A 26,419-nucleotide genomic window follows, 5' to 3' on the forward strand; every position below is an offset into this window, starting at 1 on the left:
ATAGACATCATATAATTAGACCTTGCTTTTTTATCCAGTCAACAAGTCCCTTTCAATTGCATTGTTTGAGCCATTAATATTTAATGTTTTATGGATCTAGTTGAATTTATGGCTCCCATTTTACTTTTTGTTTTTCATGTCTTTTCATTTATTTTCCTTTATTTCTCCTTCATTGCTATATTTTGCATTATGTAAATATTTTTAATGCAGCATTTAAAACTTTAAAATAATTTTTTGCATTATTTCCTTAGTTGTTGCTATAGGACTTACTGCATATATCTTACTTAGAATCAGTTTCAGCTTTACACTAACTTCAAAAACAATGAAATATGTAACCATTACTCCTATATAATCACATTTCCTTTCCCACCTATTTGTGTCATTACCATTATACATATCACTTCTATAAATGTTAAAAACCCAACAATATATTATTATAATTATAAATTTTCATAATTTTATAACCTTCAAGGAAGTTGAAGGAAGATGGGAGGCCAAGTATATATTTATAGTTTTTGGGGTTTTTTTTTTGCATAGAAGAACTGGGGTGTGGGGGTGGTGAGAGGAGACAGAGGAGGGAGTAGAACAGGTGGACCTACTGAAATACACTAAGGGGAGCAGCAGGTGAGACAGGAGAGGTCTGCTGCACCCTGTGTGTTAACTCCCTAGCTGGGGATCGAACTCAGCCTTACTGGTAGTAAGTGCTGAGACTTAACCTTTAGGCCACCAGAGAGGCCCTATTTATAGTTTTTGTTACATTGTCTTTTATTTTAATTTCTGGTTTTCCTTTTCTGTTCCTATGGATTTAAGTTACCATCTAGAATTCCTCACCCAATACAATTTTGTTCCCACCCACCTCCTTTTCCTGTCAATGGTAAAAATACATTACATTTCTTTATGTAACAGACCCAACAATACCTCATTACATATTGTTTTATAGAATCGTTTTATACAAAAATATTTATGTTTTCTTCTATAATTATATTGACCATGTTTCTTGTCTTTTCATGTGGGTTTAAACTACTGTCTGAAGCCACTTGCTTCCAGCTTAGAGAATTTCCTTTAGTTTTTCTTGTAAGGAAGTTTTGCTAGCAACAAACTCAGTTTTATCTGGGAATTGTTTCATCTTCATTTTTTGAAAGTTAACGTTATTGCCCATAGGATTCTCAGTTGACAGTTTTTTCTTTGAATGCTTTGAAAGAATCAGTTTTGTCTATCTTGGGCTAGTTGTTCTTTCCGGGCCTGATTGACTGTGTGGCTATAAAGAATGATTACTTGCCTACCCCTGCAGCTAGAGATGGAGTGAGTTTCCTTTAAAAAGAATATATGGGGACTCCCTGGTGGCACAGGGGTTAGCGTCAGCATTGTCAAGCTGTCAGGGAGCCACTGCAGCATGAGTTTGATCCCCGGCCAGGGAGGTGACCCACATGGCGCAGCAGACCTCTCCTGTCTCACCCAGTGCTCCCCTTACTGTATCGGTGTAGCCCCACCTGTTCTGCTCCCCACTCTGTCTCCTTTCACCACCCCCACACCTCTGGCCTACACCACACCTTCACCTTTATGAAAACCCAAGAGAGCAGCAGAGCAGGGTGTGAGGAAGAGGGAGTGAGGACAGTGGGTGTGGAGAGACTGACTGACTTGACATCCTGAGCCGCTGGAATCTAGCTTTGCCTGGAGCCAGATGCACCTCTTGAGCTTTTCAGTTTTGTAAGCCGATAAATTCTCTTTTCAAAATTTAGTTTGCATCACTTTTAAGAAAGCTTACAACTGGACTCTGGACCATCACAGGTGCTCTGTAACTCCTCCTGAAGAACGATTTGTGCCATAATCATTAAAGAGTAGTTGAACGACCAGCATCGCCACTCTTTGCTGTGGCACAGGTTGTAAACGGAAGTGGAGTTTACTGGCAGCATCAAGTTTCGGCATAAAAAAATAACTGTGGGGCAAGTTACATGTTTAGTTCTAGAAAATCTGTGCAACGTGTTCAAAATGCCCTGGTAGTCACATACTGGCTGGTTTACATTCATACTCTGTTAACGATGTGGTGCAGATAGGAGGGCAAAGGTGTGCCCTAAAAGTAGGGGCTTTTTTTTTTTTTAAAGTTCATTTATTTATGCATACAAGAGCTGGGGTGTGGGCTGGGAGGGTGAGAGGATCCACCAGAGACAGAGTGGGGAGCAGAACAGGCAGATGTACTAAATACACTGCTGAGGGGAGCAGCGGGTGAGACAGGAGAGGTCTGCTGCGCCATGTGGGTCACCTCCCTGGCTGGGGATTGAACTTGTGCTGCAGATAGCTTTGTCATGCTGAGACTTAACCCCCTGTGCCACCAGGGAGGCCCTGAAGCGGGGGCTTTAGCTGCGGTACTTGGCAGAGCTGCTTTCTCCCCTGCCAGCTCAACAATTCAATGTTTTCATATACAATATGAAAAATTAAATCTGTTAAACAGCCTTACTCTGACTCAGCCTCTTCCGATACTCCTGGGCTGTGCGGCGGTGGCCGGGATGTGTACAGGAGAAAGCCTCCTACGCATCAGGTGTCCATTCCTTACTGTTTTAACAACTTTTTCATAGGGTTATAAAATCCACTTAAAATTTATTAAAGTCTCATTCTTACCATTGTGCGGATGTTTGATTAAATGAGTCTTGATAATTCAAATTCAAATTGCATAAATTCATCGGCACTTTAAATAACGGGTAGCCAAATGTGATGAAGAAGTTTCTGTTTTGTTGTGCTTTGGTTTTGCCGTCCGGCAAAGCCTATGACTGGATAAAACCAGGTTTGGGCCTTTGTCGGCTTGGGAGTAGGATCAGTTTATTCATGTTTGAGAGACATTTATTTTATAGGGCCTTACTCACACTTAATAAACTGTCTCAAGCACATTAAGCAACATTCCAATTTTGAAAAAGTTCAAGAGTTTTGAAAACTTGTGCAAAAAAGAAAAGTTTGAAGTGGATTTATTTGTAACAGAAGACGTCCCAATGAAACCAGGGCAGTGCCTCTAAAGTTAGAGTCTGGAACCTCGCTGAGCACAAGCAAAACCTGCAAGAACCCCTAGAAAGGAGAATAAGTGGGGGATGGCTGCAGCTTGGTGCCATCTGTGGCTTAACTGTATTTCAGAATTTTAACTTACTTGCCTATATACTGTTCATATTAACGTGATCAGACAGAGCTGTGCTATTCTTTCTATTCGAGCCAAAATGTTGCATAATGCAGAGTCTGGGTCAGAAATGCTGTTCAGCTGTAAGAGAGATCATCCAGTATCACCCCAGCACACATGGTCTGGAGGTTGGTAGTTGTTGGGCTCACGTCACTCTCCTTTCAATAGACTGTTTTCCCCCATTGAGACAAGATCATGGGGGACACATGCACTGTACTCTCATCAGTCAGATGGAGAGTGGAGGGCCTGAGGTACAGCCCCTTCCCTAAAGCCTCCCAGCAGATCTCTGCTGAACTCTAGCCAGAACTGGGTTACACAGGTGTGCTGACTGCTGGGAAAGTGAGCACTCACCAAACAGAAGTGAGACAACTGAGCAGGATTTAAACCAATTATCACTTTCCTCATGAGCAAGTAGAAGGTCCCACCTTTCTTGAGACGAAAGATCTCTGGTCGCCACCTGCGAAACACTGAATTCTGGCAGGGAAGGAGAGGGCAGTTAGCTAAGTGACCGGGCCTGCCTTAGGCATTTAGGGCCATGTTGAGATTTGGCCTCAGTCTGAAAGCTGGGTTAATGAAGCCCCCATCCCCAGCTTACTGTGGCATGAATGGGCAAGTGCGGGCTGAAGTGATGGCTCTGGGGCTGGGCGTCAGAACTATACTGGTCCGGCTCTGCAACCACTTCCTGTGTGATTCTAAGCAGGCCTCTCACAGCTTCTCATTCTTATCAAAGGAGGCTCCGCTGGTTGAATTGTGCTTCTCTTTCACTCTAAAAAAGCTTGAGTTCAAATTGCTTTTGATGCCTGAGGCCTTCTATCATTTACTTGTGGGCTAATCTGGGCACGTAACCCTAGCACCTCTGCTCCTGCTTCCTAGCCTAGCGAAGCAGCCAGCTACACCAACTGGCAGGGCTCAAACAAACAGCAAAACACAGTCAGGTGCTCCAGACCCGTTTTTCAGAGTAGAGGCCCAGAGCGCTCAAGTGACATGAGGGTGAGGCAGGGGAGGGTGAAATTAATACCAAAAGGTCCTACAGGGAGGCGCCGGCTGACGGGCAGGGCGGTGGGGGGGGCTGGAGGGAGTGGTGGAGGTGGCGCATGAGTGGGCTGCTCAGGTCGTGGGAGTACCCAGTTCTGCTGACTTCATGCTGAGCCAGTTTTCTCTCTGGTCTCAAAGTTGGTGAGGGCTGAGACTGGGTTCAGGGCCCTGCCCAGGATTCCCAGGAGGCAGTTTAGGAGTTTCAGGAACACGTTAGCCATTGTCAGATTAGAACAAATGGGCCTCAAAAATTAGTTAAGTTCAGTTCCCACCAAAAAGCCTCTCTTTTCTAGTTCACAAGTGACAGTGTGTTCAGCACCAGGAGTGTGGCCGAGGAGGAGATAAAGTGACCAACCAGAGATATAGAGGAAGAAGGACGAGCCCCAAACACAGGCCCACGGTAGCCAGTTTAGTCAGAAGCTGGGTCCAGAGGCAGGGAAGGAGGAAACCAGCCCTGGAGGAGCAGCAGGCCCGGTGGTCAGATTCCTGGCCTCCTCCTTGCTAGGGCTGCAGGCAGAATCCAGTGAGCAACAGGAGGTGAAGGAAGGGTGGGGTGGGGGAGGGGAGTCTGTCAGGAGCTGACTGGGGACAGCAAGTGTGTGCCAACCTCCCAACAGCTGTGCAGAAGGCAGGCCCAGGAAGCAGGGGGTGAACACAGGGTTCAGACTGGGGGTGGGGGGCTCTCTACAGGGCTATAGTCAAGGCTGTGAGAGGTGCTAGAGAAACTTTCTGATCCCTTTCAACCCTGAGGGATTCTAGAAATTCCAGCAGCTTGGGTTTGGTAGAAACCTCAAACATAATCTTTGTAAGAGACAGAGGAAGGGGAAGGAAAAAAAAAAAGCCCACACATGATTTTACCTTTTTTTATATAGAATTTGTACAATATATTTCTCTTCATTTGCATATTTTACCCACAACTTAACATCTTTTTTTTACAGGCTGAACTCACTCAGCTGATATAATCAAAATTCTTTCTTTCAACCAATAAGAAAAATTCAAAATCGTAAACCCGTAAGAAAACAAATTAAAAACGATGATGAAAATAAGTCACTCCTCTCATTAGGAACAGTGTCTGTCTGTACAATATATATGATTTGGAACAGAATTTCTTTATAGATTAGGCACATGTTTCCACAACACCTTTATTCCTGCCAGTTTTATCTCATTGTTGTTTGAGCCCTGCAGTCCCGACTCCTAAGAATTCAAAGGGATGGATGTTGGTCTCGATGGAAATCTGTTCTTGCCCAGGAGTGGAGGGAGCCTCGGGCCTCCCCGGGGTCATGGGAGCTGGGCCTGACTCGGCAGTGCCGCCCAGTGGCTGGAAGCAGAGGTGGGATGCAGGGATGCCAGGCCAGCGGGGGCCCTGCCAGGAGAGAGCAGCAGTTGTGTGTGAAGGGAAAACTTAGGCTTGTTCTACGCAAACTGAAGTACAGAGAGACCAGAATAGCAAGGGCGGTCTATGGACAGAAGATATGAGGAGTCCGGCGTTTATTTACAGTTTTTCTTCCTGATGGGAGGATGGGGAGCAAAGCTGATAGCAATGGCAGCGAGGGGTTTGCCTGCCCTGCCCATCTGTCCTGCCTTACTCAGTCAGTCCAAGGTCTGGAGGGGTGTCGATAGCATGGTGAGGGTCAGCAGTGGGCTGGACCGTCCCGTCATGTCTCTTGCAAGCAGTCTATTGGTGAGTCTGAGCCCACTTGTTCTCTGTGGCTTCCCTCTTCATTGCAAGACCTACTTGGTTCTGGGTGGTACGGAGTATGGGGCCTTCTCTGGGGATGCAGGCAGAGCAAAAGATGGGAAAAGGGTTCCTACCAAGCCAGCAATGCCTGTCTTCTTGTGTCCCCACACCATGGCAGATGAGGCCAGGCCCAGGCTTTGTGGTTATCAGGGTGGGTGTTGGGCCTTTAAGTCACCAAGTTTCAGGACCATGTTTTTCTCCTTTGCACTCTTCCTTCCATGACAGCTCCACAGCCAGCCTTGAGGCTTGGCTGAGAATCTAACTCTGGGGCCACAGAAGGTTGCTACTCCTTGGTCTCCCTCTCATGCAGGAAGGTCCTCCTGGGACCTGCAGTCTCAGGCCCTTCCACTCTAGAAGCCTGCAGACCCTGCACAGGGGGTTTCCATGGCAACGCCAACCTGCTCAACTTGGCCCCGACTATGATGAGCCTTCTGTGTGGCAAGACTAGCCTGGGTCCAAACACCCGCCTTTAAGTGGCAGCTGCTTCAGGCTTTCCTCATGCCAACGCATCCCACTGAGGCTTGAACACAGCCTGTGTGCCAACCCAGCTCCACACTCCAAAGCGGGGCTTTGGAAAGGGAATTCTAATCAGCACTTCGGGGCAAGGCTACAACCATAAAAAGAAAAATGGAAAACAGCATTCATTAGAACTAATGTAGTTATTGCTTGACAAGTGACAGCCGAAAAACCACGCAGCGTCCCAGAGGTGGATGGGATAGATTACTGTGACCATGGAGCAGAAATAAAACCATCATGTGTTTTTTTCTGTTTGTTTTTGACTTCTAAAATAAGAGCTCCTCTGAGACCATGTCAAGACTTTAGGTAGAGGAGCTAAAGAGCATTCCTCCCATCCTGCTACTCTGACACAAACCAGTTGTCCCCCAGAATGACCGTTCCGCTGGTCACTCCCTAGAGGCCCTCTCAAGGGAGTCAGTGTGGTTCTATTCTAAAAACATGAGGTGGGAACTGAACTATGTTAAAACAACTAAAATAAAGTGGATGTGCTGGGAGCCACTGCGTGAGCAGACACACTAGGTGGCCTGCTGGCTGTTCCCAAGGGCACTTGTTCTCACCGTGGATTTCTCTGGGACGGTGCCCGGTCCTGTACTCAGTGCTTGGGGACCAGGTAATGGCCAGGAGAGGCTCTCACCACTTTTGGTTTGGATTATCCAGTCTCAAGAAGCAAAAGCAAAAGAGGAGTCCCGAGCCAGGTCACTGCTGCTGAAAGTCTTGCTGAGAAAGGGACTCTGGACACACTTTGTCTCCAACTGAGGGGCAAACGCAGGCTGTTCTGGAGCAACTGAGATAGAAATCTTTCAGCGAGGCTAATTCCAGGTCCCCCCAGGGCTGCAGCTTCTGTAGGTGCAGACCCCGGAGAAGACTGCTGTCTAGAAACAACCTCCTCAAGGGCCTTCTGTCTGCCCTTTTTGAAGATGTCCGCATTGCTTTGCTTATTCTCACATGTATGTGGAGGTGTCTGGCCTGTGACACGGGAAGCTCTTGGAGACGTGACTGCTTGGCATTCTAATCAAAGTGGAAGTGGGAGCTCAAGGAGAGCGGGCACTGATGCCACAGGAACTTCAGCTATCTGCTCTAAAATCCCTGTGGACAGATTAAGATTAGCTAGTTCCATGCACGCCACGCCAGGGGCTAACACTCAACATTCCAGAGGCGGGTTGCCTTGTTGGGGTAGTCGATGGCCAGGCTGATAGCAGCGATGTTCTGCAGAGCCTGTGGAGGGAGAGTCGTCATCATTGTCAAGAACCACATCCTTGCGCATTCATGAAGTGCCTACAGAACAAGACCCTGAGCTGAGCACTTCAGGGGGCAGGGAGGCGACAGCTCAAGCTAGGGGTGGTTTCCCTCACCTGGAGGGCCACAGTCTAGAGTGAGAGACAAAAAGCTACTGAGACCATACAAAAACTTCACACATCAGACAGAAATCATCACTGCCCCAAGACAGGGGCAGGTGCAGTGCTAGGCTCAGGCAAAGTTCCTTAGGGAAAGGGGGTAGCACAAAGGTGCAGAGGGAAAAAATAAACAGGCAGTGCTGGGCCTAGGGTGTTGGGCTGAGGCTGGTCTTCAGGAGTGGCGGGTGCCTGGGGAGAAAGACGTGGCAGGCCGGGAGAAACTCAGAGCACTGGTCCAGCAAATGAACAGGCCCTGGGGAGGGCCAGAATGAGGGTGAGGAGACTGGACACGGGACAGGAAAGAGGGAGAAGCCACAGGAATGTGCAATATCGAACTTTTGATGTCCAAATGCTCAAATTTCACTGGAACTAGGGGTGCTGGAGTGTTGGCAGGCATCTGCTGGGAGGGGAGGGCGTTTCTGCCCTGACTGCAGGTCTCAAGAGAGTTCATACAACTCTTTTGTAGTTGCTGTGGGGGTCCCAGCTTCTAAGCAGCCATTTAGATGCTCTTGCAGGGGGACCCTGTGCTCACTGAGAAAACTGGCCAGCAACAGAGCGCAGGCTCTGGCTGGGAGTCCAGTCAGATGTGCACTCAAGTGCGACGCTGGCCCCTGAGCCATGGGCTGTGAGGGTCGGGCCACATGCTCTGTGACAGTTGACTCCTGTGAGGCTAAGGTTCTCAACATGTTTTCTGGGGCCTGGGGTTCCCAAGACCCTTTCAGGGGCGCCACATGGTAAAAAACTACTTTTATGATAGAATATTGCCTTTTCCCCTTTCATACTCTCATGAGCGGACTTTCCCAGAGGTTAGTGCACAATAATAAAATAACTGAAGGCAGATGCAGATATGCAGGCCCCACTGTCTTCTTTCAGCCAGCCAGTAAAGTAAAGAGCGCTATAAAAACGAACCACCCTTCACAGTAATCATTTTGCTTTGAAAAATATAGTTGCTTTTGATAAAACATGTTATTCATGTTAACATGAAATTGGTTTGTTGTTTTAAAAAATTAATTGATAAATGTTTAAAATCCTTATTTTAACTTAATTTCCAAGTTTAAAATGTAACTTAATTTCTAATGGTATGTGTCGATCTCTAATCACCTATATATTACAAACATAAACAAAAGCTTTTCTGGATCCTTGATAACTTAAAGGTAAAAGGAACCTTGGGACTGAACAGCTGTCAGATGAGTTCTTCTATCAGGGAAGCAAATCACAGCCCCAAACATCTAAAATCTAACTCTATGGAAACTTTACGGATGAGCCAAACTGTAAACTTAAGGCTTTGGTTGTTTTGTTTTAAAGACACAAATTCTTGCTAGTGTCTTCTGACCCTAGAGTTCAATATGAATGACACAGATGAATGGGGTCGCCTGCTCTCCCCGACACCAGGGACAAGTGGCTGAATTGGAACAAAGCTCATGTAAACCCTGGATGGGCTCTGCACACGTGCCATCTGTGTAGAGGCTCTCTGTCCTGGCCACAGAGAGTGGGGCTGACCGCCCCGGGGAGCCAGTGCAGGCAGGGGGCATACCTGTGCTGCGCAGCGGAGAAGGTGGTCGTCAGTGGTTAAGGCCAGCAGGTAATCCTGCAGCAAGCCGAGCTCCTGTGGAGAGAGCAAGGGTGAAACTTTAAACGACCACCACCCAGGGGACACCCACCCACAGCCACAGAGATCTCAAGTAGGTAATCAGGCCTCCCTCTGCTGGGCAGCTCATGGTACCACCCCACTCAAGATGCACAGAAGGAGTACAGACAGGGAGGAGGCTGGTGCCCGGGGGACTCTGCCCTGACTTACTCACAGGGTGCCCGGGCAGAGGACCCCCTTCTCCGGGCAGTTTCCTCATGTATAAAATGAGAGCATAAGCTAAAGAACTTTGAAAGGCCTTTTCATCTCTCATATTCAATAAGTCTATTTTGCTGAAGGGAGGAAAAAAACGAATGCATCTGTTTTATTTTCCAAAACTGGGCCTCCCTGGTGGCGCCAATACTCACTGTTGTCAAAGGCTGATAGTTTTCTCCCACTTTGGCTTTAGGCCTGACAAAATAAGAAATCTCGGTGCCAACCAGGGAGCTTCCTGAGGCTGGGGAGAGGTGAGGACCTTGAACTCTAGGCCAAGCTTGCCTCCCTGTGCAGATTTGCCAAGACTCAATGACACCCCAGGGCTTGGGAGGGGCAACAGAAGGAGCACTCTGTGCTCTCAAGCCCCTGGGTGAGAAGCAGGGCCCTCACCTGGGCGCGATTCTCGGTGACGAAGAAGAGCTCGGTGAGGGCACGGTGCAAGGGGAGGAGGATGCCAGGCTGAGTCACATCTTCAAATAGGCTGTACTCCATGTGGGTAAAGAGCTGCCACAGCGGCTTTAACAGCGCAAGGTCACAGAGGTCACTGTGGGAGGAAGGGTAGAGATGTCAGGTGGCTTGCGCTCCTCTTCATCTCCCACACTTAGTAGTTACGAGAGGATCCCACTGACCCTCCCCCCAAAACAGTCAGAAATATTCATTAACAGCAAGTAAAGGAAGGGACAGAACCCAAATTTCAAAACCAGACTCCAGGAAACAAGAGATTCTGAAGCATATTCACAAAGATCACCTGCACATCCTTAACAATGGTGGCTGTAAGAGCCTCCAATGACAGTGGAAAATCTCAAGATAAATCTTATGTGGGGAAGAAGCAAGATATAAAACTGCGTACACAAAATACAATTTGAAAAATGTGCATGTGCAGTATTGTGTGACCATACTAAAAATGACAGTAAAGAAACATATCTAAAATGTTATCAATACTTATCCCTGTCAGTTTTCCAGATTGTCTACAGCACTCACTGCTTTAATAAATGGGGGAAAAAATTAAAAGACAACAACAACCATTATTAAAATTTAAGGCTTACACAACACAAGAAATAAGCTTCCGCTCAGGGCAGAAATCCTTCTAAAAAACAGAATTCTTTTCAAATAGATAGACCCCTACTGTGACTGTATTGACATCTTTTTTACTTGCAGAGAGATTATACTTTAGTTCCAGTTCAACATCTTTCAGAGAAGAAAAATTATGAGATATACAATATTCGGGGACTTACCACAATTTTATACATTTATAACCTTCAGTTTTGCTTTTTTTTTTTTTTTTTTTTTAAGATTTGTTTATTTATTTATACAAGCACTGGGTACAGTCAGAAGCGTGGGAGGGTGAGAGAATTCACCAGAGCCAGAGCGGGGAGCAGAGCAGGCAGAGGGACCGAAGTACACTGCTGAGGGGAGCAGCAGGCAGCAGGAGAGGTCTGCGCGCCATGCGGGACCCTCCTTCTGTGGCTGGGGAGCAGCTGGGGATCGAACCAGCTTCACAACCCAGCGCTCAACCGCTGCGCCACCGGGGAGGCCCAAGTTTTGCTTTTTGTCTTTAGTGCATGACTTTAAAAAATAATTCCATATATTTAAGTGCAACCTTGAAGCCCAGCACTTTCTCCCAAATAAGTCTTCATAAAAGTAAACCAATGGTAGGGTCTCCCCGGTGGCGCAGCGGTTGAGCACTGGGTTGCGAAGCTGCCCACAGCCTCTGCAGCGCCGGTTCGATCACCGGCCACCGGGTGAGGGTCCCACATGGTGCGCAGACCTCTCCTGCCACCCGCTGCTCCCCTCAGCAGTGTACTTCGTCAGTCTGCCTGTTCTGTTCCCTGCTCTGGCTCTGGTGAATTCTCTCACCCTCCTGCGCTTCTGACTGTACCCAGTGCTTGTATAAATAAATAAATAAATCAAAAAAAAAAAAAAAAAAGTAAACCAATGGGAAAATTTGGTTTGAGTTAAAGAAATGGCTTTACACTGGGTTTTCAGGAAAGCACTTAGTATGAAATAAAACGCAACTCTATGGCCTGTGCCATGGCAGAGTCTCCTGTGGCAGTTCTTGTGCCTGTCATTCTTTTTCTGTGGGCTCTTTCCCCTCTGCTCATCAGTCTGGACTCTGGCAAAGTCCCCTATTCTGGCACTTGTCTAGGCTACCCAGGAAGAACGAGTGTGAAACCGTCAGTGGCAAGCCACGCTCGGCGCTTCCTCCAGCCTCTGGGACCCTGGGGTGCAAGAGTGTTCCTCCTGGAAGGGAGGCTGGGGATGGACAACAAACTGCAGGCATGCGTTCACAATGCAGGCAGGAAGAGCCCTCAGTCTGATGACAGTAGAAATGACATGTTTCATACACACCATATGACCAGACAGTTCTCAATGGAAACTGTTTTCAAAAGAATAGAGCTAAGAGTGAGACACCATCCCAATAAACATTCTGGATACAAAAAAGAGAGAGAGAGAACTAATTTTGACCACTGTACATCATATCATGCACGAACATTCATTCCATTTGAATTGCAGATCTAAATATGAAAGGAAGTTTTTAGAAGATAACAAAGGCAATACCTTCATGACCCCAAGGTCAAGTAAGGCAAAAAATTCTTTTTTTTTTTTTAAAGATTTCTGTTTATTTATTTATTTATTTAAAGATTTTTTTTTTTTTTTTTTTTTTTTTATTTATACAAGCACTGGGAACAGTCAGAAGCACGGGAGGGTGAGAGAATTCACCAGAGCCAGAGCAGGGAGCAGAACAGGCAGACCGACAAAGTACACTGCTGAGGGGAGCAGCAGGCATGGCAGGAGAGGTCTGCACACCATGTGGGACCCTTGCCACAGCCGGGGATTGAACCGGCACTGCAGAGGCTGTGGGCAGCTTCGCAGCCCAGCGCTCAACCGCTGCGCCACCGGGGAGGCCCTCAAGGCAAAAAATTCTTAAGCAGAACACCAAAAGCACTATTAAGGAAATGACTGATGCATTGGAAGACATCAAAATGAGAAACTTTTTTCCGTCAAAGACACCACTGACAGTTAAAAAGCAAGCCACAGAGTAGGAGGAGATATTCACAATAACCAGCAAAGGTTTCATAATCAGAAGCAGCTTACCTATGTGTGCAGCATCGTACAATCCTCAGAAGTAGATGGATAGCTTTTAATCTCTGATGACCAGTCTGGCGACAGGCCACACCCACCAGCCATTCCCAAATTTTGGCCAGTGGGAGGTGTGGCACAACTCTTTCTTCTAACAACATCTGCTTCAAAATCTCGAATCCTGGCCCACCCCCACAAAACACAGATCAGTTACTCCTTTTTTGTAAAATGCCCTGACAAATTCTAAGTGAACAACCACCTTTAGATCTTAACAGATCAATGAATGGCTCTTCTATCTGGCCATTTGAGTTGATAACCAGCCAACTACAGCATATTCAAGAATGACACATGTGGGGTTTGTGGCAGTCTTAGAGAAAAGCACTTGCTTTGATATTAACAAAGATCAAGTGACAGAGTGGCAACTACAGCACAGAGTGTCCCTGTCATGCAAAGGGAAAGTTCAGAGCACACACCTGTCTGGAATTGCCCCAGGTGTCCAGCTGTCACAGTGAATCTGTAGCCCCACTCAGTGTTGCTCATGTCAGAAGTGAAGCGGTAATACAGTGTGTCTCCTGGGTCATACAAGAATCAGAAACAGGTCAGGTCACTGCAGCAACAGGGAATGGCAAATGTGTTTCTGATGAGATATAGTAAACCCGTTTTTAATTCTCCACCAATTTCCCTTATCAGTACTAAGTTTAAATACTAACGTTAAGAGTTTATAACCAAGTATTTATTTAGTACCTGGAAGCTCAAAATCTTTCCATTTCTGTTGAGACCCACTGAAATTGTGTCGGTCCTGCTGGAAGTCACTACTGCTGGACATGGCTAATTCGTCACAGCCTTCCTCTGTATTGCACTGAGGATCAAATTTGATTGAGAGGTAGATTGCACCAGGAATGTGAACTTTATCCTAGGATGGGGAAACAGAGAACATATTTGTGATTACTGGTCAGTGAACAGTTAATGAGGGCTGCTTCGTGCCGAACCCTGTGATTAAAGCTGGTGATATAAGAACAACACATTTAGCCCTGCTCTCCAGCGCCTCCCGGAGCTGGGGTGCAGAGCTCACTCCTGTGCTGCAAACATGGTAGGGGACATACATGTATACTGGGGCAAAATTTACTTGCAGGAGGGTGTGAGGGCAGAAAAGGTTGTTGTGAAGAATTAAGATGAGAGGAGCCTGGAAGTGAGGGAGAACAGTACCACCAGAGGCAAGGAAACAGCAGGGAGTACATGGGGGGTGTACTCCAGGTAACAGGGGCAGCACCGCAATCTGATGTGCTCAGGGAATGGCAGGAGCTGGAGGTGTCTGGAGTAAAGGATGCACTCTGAGTGCATGTATGCTTGGCAGGTGGGGACAGGGATGACATGTGACCCTGGGGAGGAAGGCAAGGAGACAGTGAATGCCTCTGTGCTAAAATGAGGCATTTAGACTTTGGACAGCAGGGGAAGCCCAGAAAGGGTGTGAGTAGGAGAAAGCCTCACTAGGTCTGTGCTGTGCAAGGGTCACTCTGACAGCTGGTGTAGAGCAAGTGGGGAGTTGGAAGGGAGGAGCCACAGAGAAGTGGAGGAGATCTGGGATCAGAGGAGAAGATAAGGTGATCCTCTTTGGGGAAGAACTTGATAGCTGACTAGATGTGTCTAGTGGGGCCAGGGGAGCAGAGACAGAGCCCAGAAACATGAGGACAGAGGAGGCTTAGAGGGAAGAAAGGGAGGAGGTTCATACTTAAGCAAAATAAAATTTCAGCTTGGTGACAACCAAGTTCTAGACCAGTTTCTCTGTCATCCACCACTGTTGCTACTGGGTACTGTCCGCTCAGAAGCTTATGATAATCCTGCCAGCTCGAACACTTTGGAACAGGCTAAAGAAATGCAGTGGCATTAAGTTAATGAGAATAGAGCCTCCCCAGTGGTGCAGCAGGTTGAGCGCAGCACTGTGGAGCTGTCCTCAGCCTCTGCAGCGCCGGCTTGATTCCTGGCCAGCCAGGGAGATTCCCACACAGCGTGGCAGACCTCTCCTGTCTCTCCTTCTGCTCCCCTCAGCAGTGTATTTCAGTCGTCTGTCTGTTCTGCTCCCCACTCTGTCTCTGGTGAATCCTCTCACCCTCCTGTGCCTCTAGCCTGTACCCTAGTTCTTGTATAAAAATAAATAAATCTTTAAAAAAAATTAATGAGAATAAAGCCATTATTCTGAGGCCACCCAACTCCTGACTCATCCAAATTCCTACTTTTCTCTGTCCAGGTATAGAATTAAGGATGGAAAAGATGAGGCTTTTCCATTCTGGGAAATTAAAGGGGCTAGAGTCTCAAAAGCATGGCTAGGTTGTTAGAAGATGGATAAAGAGGGTTAAACCCAGATTCACTGCCAGAAGATACCAAGGATGTACTCCAAAGAGTGTGCTACAGATAAAGTAAAACTCTCCTCCAGGGCCCGGGGCCCATTTTTTTCTATTAAAACAAGAAAGGTTAGGAGAAGACCTGGTGGCACAAATGGCTGGCTTGGGGAGGCAGACTGCAGCTTGCTAAGGAACATTTTCTTGGTCAGCGCTGGCTGTCCAGGCGGGAAAGAGCTGCTGTAGGAGTTGATACGCTTCCCACTACTCAGCAGCCCTTGCAGGTGCTGCCAGCGCCTCGCCTGGAGGCTGGGTGAATCTGTCTGACCCTGGATCGTACCTCAAAGTTGGTGTTGTTGTTATATGGGTGTTTTGACTCCCGTACTTGCACCTCCATTCCGGGTTCCTCCATGAACTGGCAGGCAGCCAAGGCCATGGTCCCCAGCATGTTCTCTCGGCAGCCTCGGAGCACCTTCTGCAGGATCTGGCAGACACAAGGCAGGGAAGGTCAGGGCTTGCCAGTGGCAGGTCATAGAGCTTCCCCACCAGGAAGAAGAGGTTATTTCAACCCAAGGCTCACCCAAAGGGGCTGGTATGTCCTGGATCCTGACCCCAACCCCAACCTTCCATGGAAGGCCACAGCTGTGAATCAGAATGCTGTAGTCCTTTCAGGTCAATACTATTTCAAGGGGATCTGAAGGAACCCAAAGAACCACCCCTTAATGGTCCTGGCCCCTGAAGAGTTCTGAGGCTAGCAGGGACATGGACATACATATAAACAGCTGTAAAGCAATGGGATCAATTCCAAGAATGAGGAGCAGAATTGAGGGCTTCTTGGAGGGAAGAATGGAGAAAGGACATATTCAAAAGAAGAACTAGCAAGGATAAAAGTGTTCCTCTTTGCCATTCCAAATGAGAAATATGGCTACAGCAAACTTGCTAGCATCTCTCAGGTTGTGAGGCTGGGAGTGGATGTAGGAGACTTAGAAACTAGTGGTGTTCTTAAATGGAGAAATTAAGGATTAGGGGATAAAGTCACTTTTTAATGAATCCTCATGTGGATGAGGGTATCTGAGGGCAGAATGTGTGTGGAGGCGGCAAGGGGATAGGAATGAAGGAGGCAGCAAATGTGACTCAAGATTTCTGCCCTTGGAAACTGGGAAAACGGTGACAGAACATTCTGGTTCAGCTGTAAATACTGTCCATGGCTTCTGAGCTCTAGACCAGGCCATTTTCTGCTGTGAACCCTGCAGTCCTAGGCATCAAGAGTTGGAAGAGATATTCTAGCACCACGAAGGCTTGCTCACCCAGCACTATTTTAAAAAAAACAACTATCAAACTGAAACTTAAAATTAGAGAATTGGACTTAGGAAAATGGTACAAATCTAAGTCTGGCACTCAGAAGCTAGACGCTCTGGACAAGGCTCTAGGCTTGACTTCTTCAGATAAAAATCTCTCAGGTCACAGTGTAAGACAAGTAGGTGTATGTGCTGGCAGTGTATGACTGGGGCAGGCATTCTAGAAATGACAGGCTATAAAAGAAGACACAAATCTCCTTGGAAGGCTTCCTATATTATAGAAATAGACTCTCAGCAAAGAATATGCATTGGAGCAAAGAAAGTTTGTTCAATAAATGGTGCTGGGAAAACTGGGTCACTACATGCAAAAGAATGAAGCTTGACCACTACCTCACACCATACACAAAAACCAACTCAAAATGGATTAAAGAACTAGACAGAAGACCTGAAACAATAAAATACATAGAAGGAAATATAGGTGAAACACTACATGATATGCACATCAAAGACATCTTTACAGACACATTACCCAAAGCAGTGATAGTGAAGACAAAGATAAACAGCTGGGACTACATCAAATTAAAGAGCTTCTGCACAGCAAAAGAGACAATAACAAAAACAAAGAGAAACCCCACTGACTGGCAGAACATTTTTTTATAATAAATTTTATTTTTATATTCCCCATACAATTGCAACCCCCTTATTTTGACCCCAATCCCTCCCCTCCCGCCCCCCACACCCCAAAAAGTGTCTCTGGTTCATAGTTTTTTGTTGATTTTGATTTTTACTTTCTTATAGTTATTCATTTTCCTGGTCCCTTATTTAAGTTTTCTAGATTCCTGCTATGAGTGAGACCATCCAGTATTTTTCTTTTTCTTTCTGGCTTATTTCGCTGAGCATGATCCCTTCCAGAGCCATCCATGCTGCTGCAAATTGCATTTGTTTATCTTTTTTGAATGCCGAGTAATATTCCATGGTGTATATGTACCACATCTTTTTTTTTTTTAAAGATTTTTTTTTAATAGAGGCATGTTTTTATTTATTTATTTGTTTGTTTGTTTTGTTTATACATGCACTGGGTACAGTCAGAAGCGCGGAAGGGTGAGAGAATTCACCAGAGCCAGAGCGGGGAGCAGAGCAGGCAGAAGGACCGAAGTACACTGCTGAGGGGAGCAGCGGGCGGCAGGAGAGGTCTGCGCGCCATGTGGGACCCTCCTCTGGTGGCCGGGGAGCAGCCGGGGATTGAACCGGCGCCGCAGAGGCCGCGGGCAGCTTCGCAACCCAGCGCTCTACCGCTGCGCCACCGGGGAGGCCTGTACCACATCTTCTTGATCCAGTCATCTATTTTTGGGCATTTGGGTTGTTTCCAAAGCTTAGCTATTGTAAATAGTGCTGCTATAAACATAGGGGTTCAGGTGCTCTTTGGATTTGATGTTTCTGTGTCCTTTGGGTAAATACCGAGGAGTGGCATTGCTGGCTCATATGGAAGCTCTATGTTTAGTAGGTCCAGAAATCTCCACACAGCTCTCCATAGCGGTTGGACCAGTTTGCACTCCCACCAACAGTGCAGAAGAGTTCCTTTTTCTCCACAACCTCGCCAACATTTGTTGTTGCTAGTTTTTTTAATATGTGCCATTCTCACTGGTGTAAGATGGTATCTCATGGTAGTTTTGATTTGCATTTCCCTGATTACAAGTGATGTTGAACATTTTTTCATATGCCTGTTGGCCATTTGCATTTCCTCTTCAGAGAAGTCTCTTTTTAGCTCTTCTGCCCATTTTTTGACTGGATTATTTTCTTTGTTTTTGTTGAGTTTCATCAGCTCTTTGTAGATTTTTGTCATCAATCCTTTATCATTAGTGTTGTGTGCAAAAATACACTAATGATAAAGGACTGATGACAAAAATCTACAAAGAGCTGATGAAACTCAACAAAAACAAAGAAAATAATCCAGTCAAAAAATGGGCAGAAGAGCTAAAAAGAGACTTCTCTGAAGAGGAAATGCAAATGGCCAACAGGCATATGAAAAAATGTTCAACATCACTTGTAATCAGGGAAATGCAAATCAAAACTACCATGAGATACCATCTTACACCAGTGAGAATGGCACATATTAAAAAAACTAGCAACAACAAATGTTGGCGAGGTTGTGGAGAAAAAGGAACTCTCCTGCAAACTGGTCCAACCACTATGGAGAGCTGTGTGGAGATTTCTTGACCTACTAAACATAGAGCTTCCATATGAGCCAGCAATTCCACTCCTAGGTATTTACCCAAAGGACACAGAAACATCAATTCCAAAGAGCACCTGCACCCATATGTTTATAGCAGCACTATTTACAATAGCTAAGCTGTGGAAACAACCCAAATGCCCAAAAATAGATACTGGATCAAGAAGATGTGGTACATATACACCATGGAATATTACTCAGCACTCAAAAAAGATAAACACATGCAATTTGCAGCAACATGGATGGCGCTGGAAGGGATCATGCTCAGCGAAATAAGCCAGAAAGAAAAAGAAAAATACCGGATGCTCTCACTCATAGCAGGAATCTAGAAAACTTAAATAAGGGACCAGGAAAAAGAATAACTATAAGAAAGTAAAAATCAAAATCAACAAACAACTATGAACCAGAGACACTCTATGGGGGGTGGGGTTCGGGGAAAGGAGGAATTGGGGTCAAAATAAGGGGGTTGCAATTGTATGGGGAATATAAAAATAAAATTTATATTTAAAAAAAAAAAAAGAAATAGACTCTCAGTCATAATTAACCAGGTCCCCTGGACTTTTGCATTTTGTGAGACCCCGAGAATACATAGGCTAGCAAGGAAAGTGTGTTGGGGCGGGGGGCAACAGGGGAGGGGTGGGTAAAAGAAAAAAATCGGATGGTTTCACTTACAGGAGGAATATAGGGGAACCAAATAAGGGATCAGGAAAAAACATAACAACAACAACAACAATCGTAATAATAATAAACAAAATTAGCGGGCAACCATAAATCAGAGACAATCTGCGAGGGAGAGGAAGGAAAAGGGATCCAAATGGGAGAGAAGAGCACAAGGAACTATGGTGGTGGCTCTCACGCGAACTGGTGATGGGAATTTTTATGGGGAATACATAATGATGTAAAAGATATAAATTAAAAAAATAAATAATAAAAATTTAAAAACTTGAAAGAAAGATTGTGGGGAGGGGGAGGAAAACTGCAAAGGCGGGCTTCAGGTGATCATTATTTCCAATACTCTCTGAACAAACAAGTGTGTACTCGGCTCAGCTCTAGACCAACAGTGACCCTGTCCTGCTTTTGTTTCATTCACACCTATCTGGGAATGTAATCACACAGGTAACCTCCCTCTAGGAGGCACTCACTGGAGAAAGGCCCCTCAATTACCTGGGAGGAGGTTGAGAGAGAGAGGAGCAAGAAGATGAGTGCTCAGCTTGGCCTGATAAATTACCTTTTCCCATTGGTGCTTTTCCTCCAGCTGCATGAACATATCCAAAATGTAGGTCATGTGGGCAGGGCCACTCAGCTCCAGGATGTCCTCACTCATCGGCACATGCGCAGGCCATTCTGAGAGCAAGGATGCAAGCACGTGGCGGGCATATAGGACAGCTGTGGCCTCATTCACACGAAAAAGGTAGTCCCGGACAGCTTTCTTGATCTTGCAGTTCAGCTCCTTGTGCAGGAGGGCAGCGCTCTTGCTCCGCCGCTGCTTGGCATAGCTCTGCTGCAGTTCACTCTCCGTGCTGGAGATCAGCTTCTGGGTCACAGGGTTTGATTCAGCAGTGGCCTGCTCGCAGTGTGTGGGCCGGGACTGCAAACCCAAAGACCACCGTTACAGAAGTCTGGCCTTCTTGCCATGGGGGAAAGAGGGGTCTGGGGCAGATGTTTCTTTCCCAAGGTGGAGGAGACATACCAGGCATGGTAAGATAATCATGTCTGTGTCCACAGCTTTGGCACTCTGCTCATCCAGTCTCAGGCTCCGACTGGGCTGCCACCTCTGAGCCAGGGTTCGTATCTTTTCATCTGTGGTGAGTTCGTCTCCATCAAACCTGAAAGAAAAAGCATAAAGTTGGGTGCATAAGTTATAGAAGGGCAAGAGCATAACCTGCAATGAAACTTGTCAGAAGTACAGATCAGAGTTATTTTCCTGCTATTTTGTATTATATTATGACCTTCCACTTTTTGCAAACTAGATTCACAGTGTGCATTTACTCATGTACACAGATCGGCACATATGCCCTTCTGGTAGAGAATGCAAACTGTCCCTTAGGACCCTGTGCGCCTTTACATCTTTTTTTTTTTAGTGAAAGATTTATTTATTTATGTATACAAGAAGTGGGGTACAGGCCAGAGGTGTGGGGGTGAGAGGATTCACCAGAGTGAGGAGCAGAACAGGCAGATCGACTGAAATACACTGCTGAGGGGAGCAGCAGGCGAGTCAGGAGAGGTCTGCTGTGCCATGTGAATAGCTTCCTGGCCAAGGATCAAACTCATGCTCCAGTGGCTGCAGATAGCTTCATAGGTTGCATATTAACCCCTTGCGGCATTAGGGAGGCCCCACCTTTATATCTTTCGGAAACAAAGATCTCTGAAATTTTAGCAAGGGACACAGTTCCTAGCTCCCACTAGAGTTAGATGTATCAATGCAACTAGGTGCTTGCCAACCTTCCAGCAACTGAATTAAGGGTGCACTTTCTCTCTGTCTTCCTTTCCTCTGGGCTGGAACACAGAGGAGGAGTTAGTGAACCAGTTCTGACTACACAGATGAGAACAATGTGTATACTTTGGGGGGACTGGGAAGGTGGTCACGTTATGCCCACCTATCCTGGATACCACCTACCTCTAGACTGTTTCATAAGGGAAAAACAAATCTTCCGTGACTTGTGATATATGTGAGTTTTTCAGTTATAGTATCTTAAGACTGTCCTAACTGATGCAACTCTGCTTAATTTCACAAAAGGCTTGAGGCAATATGTAAGAAATATATATGGGAAAAAAGAAATATGAAATCAAAAGAATAAATGAAAAATTCAATTGGAATTTGATATAAATTAGAACTGGGAATCAAAATGATGATATGGGGGATGGAAAAGAGATTAGACTGAAGACAGGTGAAATTCTATACACACCTAAAAACTGGCCCTAAGAACTAGTTCCAAACTTCCTGACCAAGAGGAAGGGAATATTTGTTATTGTTTTTTTTTTGGGGGGAAATATGTTTTACAGTTATCTTTTTTTAATTTATATATATTTTATATCATTGTTCATTTTTAAACAATGTTTGCTTTTTTCTCCCCTCCCCAGGTGTAGTCCCCATAGAATTTCCCTCACCAATGCACCCGTGCACCATCACCGCAGTCCCCTGTGACCTCCCTTCCGCTCTCCCCAATCTCTCTCCCTCTTCCTCCCCTCCAGGATGTCTCTGGTTTATAATTGTCTGCTTATTTTTTGTTTTGTTGTGTTTCGTATTGTTATTATTTTTTCCCCCCGCTGTCTTATTTGGTTTCCCCACTTATATTCTTCCTATAAGTGAAACCATCCGATATTATTCTTTTTTAGGAAGGGAACATTATTAATTTTATAATAATTCTTGAGGGGAAAAAAATGAAAATAATGTACCATAGTGAAAAAAAAAACAAAATAGCACTTCTGACCCGAAGCATGCTCTGTGCTGTTTGAGCACTAGGATGACATAAAAAAAAACTTGGTGTCTGTCTCAATTTCTGCATCCAATAGTGAGTTTACTCTCAGATGCAGATTGCAAATAAAGTTTTCCCGAAAGGAACATACAACACAACTGAAAGGGACCCATGCAGTGTAGCACCGTCAGCTTTCATATCCTTTATGAAGAACTGAAAACCAGTCCTGTGTTTTCTTCTAGGCCCTTCAGAAGTATTATCCAGATTCCATCGACAGAAGATAAATGTCATCCTCCCCAACTTACTCTCTCACCACACTGCAGCAGTACCTAAGCAACCCTTACCTCTTCTGAACCTCCAAGAAGAAAGAATCAGTTCTTTTCATCTGCAGTTCATATATGGCCCGGAGAATGTGCAAGGGGGCATTGAGGGCATCATGGGCCATCTGTAGGCCATGGAAGGAAGCAGAAAAAGAGACAGTTTAAAGTCTTTTAGCACATTGATAATCTAAGCTCAAAGGTGATAAAAAACCATAAAATTAATACCATTAATACTATTATATGCTCTAAAACCCACCTCATAAAATCTGCATTATTATGCATTCAAAGAAAAATATAAATCATAGTAACACTAAAAGAAATATTACGCCAACAAAACACAATGCTAACAGTCAGCAATTACCACCACCACTGTATTCACTATAGCCTCTCTACTGTGGATGTCTTGCACTCAAGTTTGACAACTAGCACATAATCTAAGTATTACACTTCTGCATTTTAAAAACAGTTCTTACTCTTCTGATATCCATTCATATTGTCTGCTCTCTCTTCATATAGCTAGACCCTTTAAAGTCTAAGCCCTCTTCCTTTTTCACATTATTCAAGGGAGAGTATATTACCCAGAGAAAGTAAGAGAGTTCACCTAAGAAACTATGGGGACTACCATTTGGGGTTTTATGAATGGGTCTGGAAATTACATGTCAAATTGACATGTATATTTGAATGTATTTTATGGGAGAAAGGAAATAAAGCTTTTGGGTCCATGGCCTCAGTACATTAAAAAAAAAAAATACTATCCATTCTTTTGGATCGATTCTGCACAACAGAGAGGGAATCTTCAAGAAATAAATTCTCAGGATATCAGATTGAAGCATTTTCATGTGGAGCTTGAAACACAGTCCAAGTCCAAGAGAAAGCATTCCTGACAGTGCTTTTCCAAATCTAAACCATAACCCAAGAACATACCAAGAAACAGATTCTGGTGGGCTCATCCAGACTTTCGAGAGGGTCTAGCTTTTTCTGTTCCAGTTCACTGGGACTGCTGACTGACCGTTCCACCTCCTCCTCTGGATCCCCTCGCTCATCTAGCTCCAGGTCTCTGTGCTCAGCCAAAGCGTTAACACCCTTTTTTGAGGAGTACAGCATAATGGACAAAATCTGCACAGGAACAAAGGCAGGGTAGGAATGTCAGCATTTGGTGGATGAGAATTTCCTAAGACAAGAGATCAAATGCTCTATAGGTTATCCTTAAACACTTTAGCATATTTTCCTTAAACATAACCAGTCCTCTTATGGAGACTAAGAGTGTTTCCTAATTCAAGCCTCTGTGGCTGAGAATGGCTGGCTTACTACCTCCCATACAGCAGGGCCTTTCCAGGACCTGAAGTTAGCACTTGGCACTCCACAGGGAACCACAGTACTTCACTAAGAGAAATCTAAGGCCTGGGGGAATAGTAATAAAATAAAAATTGACTAAAATCTTACCTAAAATAAATATAAATGAAGATAAATTTAGAATGTGATTTTAGCTCAGAGGAACTTTAAAGGGAAATATTTCAAAGGCATGCTTTATTACCATGATATAATAGCCAACTATGTGTTTCCATAAAATACTTCTCTTTCAATGTTTCTAAACAAACATCAAATTCTCTTTTCTTGGGTGGAAAAGAGGCAAGTATCCACAATCCCTATTTCCAACAGGGAAAGCAGATATAAGGCAGTCTGAACAAGTGCACAGAGGGCACAGCAGAGCCAGCAGCAATGAACTGCTGCTGCCACTTGCAGGCAGTAAATCTGCACCAGGCTGGGCCTCCCTGGTGGCTCAAGGGGTTAAGCACAGCACTGTGAAGCTATCCACAGCGTGAGTTCAATCCCCGGCCAGCCAGGGAGCTACCCACATGGTGCAGCAGACCTCTCCTGTCTCACCTGCTGCTCCCCTCAGCAGTGTATTTCAGTAGATCTGCCTGTTCTGCTCCCCATTCTGTCTCTGGTGAATCCTCTCACCCCCCGCACCTCTGGCCTATACCTTAGTTCTTGTCTGCATAAATAAATAAATCTTAAAAAAAAAATCTGCACCAGGCAGCAGCAGTGGGAGCCACCCACATTCCTTACCTCCAGGTCCCGGAGTAGCCACGTTTTGCTGAAGCCAGTCCCTTTGCTGCACTTTTTCACTAGCAGCTTTAGCAAATCAGTCTGAAGGAAGGTAGCATGGGTCTCTTCAAAACCATGAGCCTGCCAAATGAAAAAGAATGATTTGCAACAGCCTCAGATTGAACAGGAAAGAGTTATTCAGGGAGAAGCAGGCTTCTTCAGAGCTCATCCTCAACTGGCAGCCCACACTCAATCCCACAGTCTGCAGGAAGAATGAAACTTTAACCTCAGCCATAATTTAAGTCTGTTCAGTCCTTCTCTAATTCATTCACTCAACCAATATTTCTAAAGCCTCGTGCATCTATCTACTAAGCATTATGTTAAAAATCGGGATTTTATGTCCCTCCTCTTGCTCACTACCTCCCAGAAGTTTCCCAATGCTCCTCAAACAAAAATCAAGGTCTCTAAGCATGGCTGATGAAGTCTTCCAGGCTCCCTGTCTGCTACCCTGGTCTCATCTCTCACTGGAAGTACTAACCTGAAGCCCTAGTACTTCCTGAAACCCTAGTGGAAGGTGTATTCCACTCCCTAAACAACAGTTCCTGGCCCGGAGTCTACACTTCTCTCTGCATGGAATGTTCTGCCCAATTTACTGAAGGCTAATTCCTTATCTACCACCTCAAATTTTCATATCTACCACCTCTGAAAGGCTTTTTCAGAATCATGGTAGTCTTCCTTGAAGGCTCTCTGTTGTCTCAATTGCAATTTTTTTCTCTTGCAATTTAGACGCCAGTTCTGGAAGTGCAGGACCTCTTTCTAGTTCAACACCAGATACTCAGTTCCATCTGATATTTGATGCTTAACATGTATTTACTGAATATAGGATTCAAAGACTGAAGTGGTCTCTGCTCACAGAAACTTTCTTTTCTCTTGTTTATTTTAACACAAATGACTAAATTAATAGTAGACTGTAATAAATGCTATGAAACTAATCAAGAGCAGATATTTAGCCTCAATTTTGAAACTATAGACTTTCCTCGTTGGACCAGAGCTGAAATGCCATCTAGTCCAGTCTCCCTGGGTACTTGAGACCCTCCAGGACCTCCATGCCAGTGCCAACAAAGTCAAGGTACTTAAAAACTTTTCCAGTGAAATCCTTCTTTTGTGACTAGTTCATTGAGAAGATCATCCTAAAAGAGATCCCTTCCTCCCCATCAATGCATCACTTATGTTCCCCATAAGCCGAGTCTTCTCATTTCCATGCCAATTATTTGTCCAGTTCTTTAACTTGTCTGCTTCCTCCCACCTTAATTGCTCAAAGATCCCATAGAAGGTAAGCCCCCCTGATTCTCTCCTTCATCATGTCCTAGGATGAACCAGAAGAGCCATGGTTCAGAGAGAGGTGAGAAACTTTTCAGTCCATTTTCCTTCTCATCTTTCAAGGTTATATGCCCATTAGAGGCAATAGAACCTGGCTCCATCAAACAGTACTGAAAAAATACAGAGAACCAACGATTGGGAAAATTCTGTTTGTTTCTTCTTTAAAGCTATCCTTGCACAAGGTGCCAAGCATTTCTAAATATAATCAAAATTCTATGGTTAGCCATCAACATCAGATCGCATTTCCTCCTAATTCCTTGCAGATGTTAAATCACAGCCAATTTCATTAACAAATAGAAGAAGCTCACCATCACCTTTAGTGTCTTATATAATCCTTTGAGAGCCAGGGATAGGACCCAAGTTGCTTCCACTGCTTCAGGACAATGGCTGTCCATGTTGGTTTGTAGAAGGTGACTGGCAATAAAGGCAAAGTGCTGGGAATACTGGCTTAGTTGGGCCTGAGAGTCACTATATTCCTGTCCTCCTTTCTGGATCAGCTGGTAGTCCTTCACTGATGGGTGATGTCAGACAAGAGAAAGTCACAGAAAGTCTAGTTAATGGCTTCCAGCAGTTAAGTTTCTTTCCCAGTAATATGTCTTATTGAAGCAAGAACTTTAGGCCTC

The 26,419-nt window shown here is 45.2% G+C and overlaps 1 protein-coding gene across 4 annotated transcripts in view; it reads right to left on the bottom strand.

Annotated features, from left to right (window-relative positions):
• Positions 1 to 5,048: 5,048 nt before the first annotated feature.
• Positions 5,049 to 26,419, bottom strand: part of ZZEF1 (zinc finger ZZ-type and EF-hand domain containing 1) — a 111,270-nt gene continuing 89,899 nt past the window's right edge. For 3 of the 4 annotated variants that reach the window (XM_037494384.2, XM_037494386.2, XM_054689048.1), the window contains 13 exons: positions 26,105 to 26,307; positions 24,438 to 24,557; positions 23,292 to 23,483; positions 22,392 to 22,492; positions 20,322 to 20,457; positions 19,860 to 20,219; positions 15,444 to 15,587; positions 13,512 to 13,680; positions 13,241 to 13,339; positions 12,783 to 12,948; positions 10,077 to 10,230; positions 9,378 to 9,449; positions 5,049 to 7,664 (listed from right to left, as the gene is read on the bottom strand). In XM_037494384.2, the coding sequence (XP_037350281.1) occupies positions 7,584 to 7,664; positions 9,378 to 9,449; positions 10,077 to 10,230; positions 12,783 to 12,948; positions 13,241 to 13,339; positions 13,512 to 13,680; positions 15,444 to 15,587; positions 19,860 to 20,219; positions 20,322 to 20,457; positions 22,392 to 22,492; positions 23,292 to 23,483; positions 24,438 to 24,557; positions 26,105 to 26,307 (1,997 nt within the window). In that variant the 3' untranslated portion in view covers positions 5,049 to 7,583. The remainder of the gene's footprint in view (positions 7,665 to 9,377; positions 9,450 to 10,076; positions 10,231 to 12,782; positions 12,949 to 13,240; positions 13,340 to 13,511; positions 13,681 to 15,443; positions 15,588 to 19,859; positions 20,220 to 20,321; positions 20,458 to 22,391; positions 22,493 to 23,291; positions 23,484 to 24,437; positions 24,558 to 26,104; positions 26,308 to 26,419) is intronic. The other variant, XM_037494385.2, reaches the window with a different exon arrangement.

The sequence above is a fragment of the Talpa occidentalis genome, unplaced genomic scaffold (genome assembly GCF_014898055.3).
Source record: "Talpa occidentalis isolate TD23 unplaced genomic scaffold, MPIMG_talOcc4v2.1 talOcc4.7, whole genome shotgun sequence".
Classification (NCBI taxonomy): domain Eukaryota; kingdom Metazoa; phylum Chordata; class Mammalia; order Eulipotyphla; family Talpidae; genus Talpa; species Talpa occidentalis.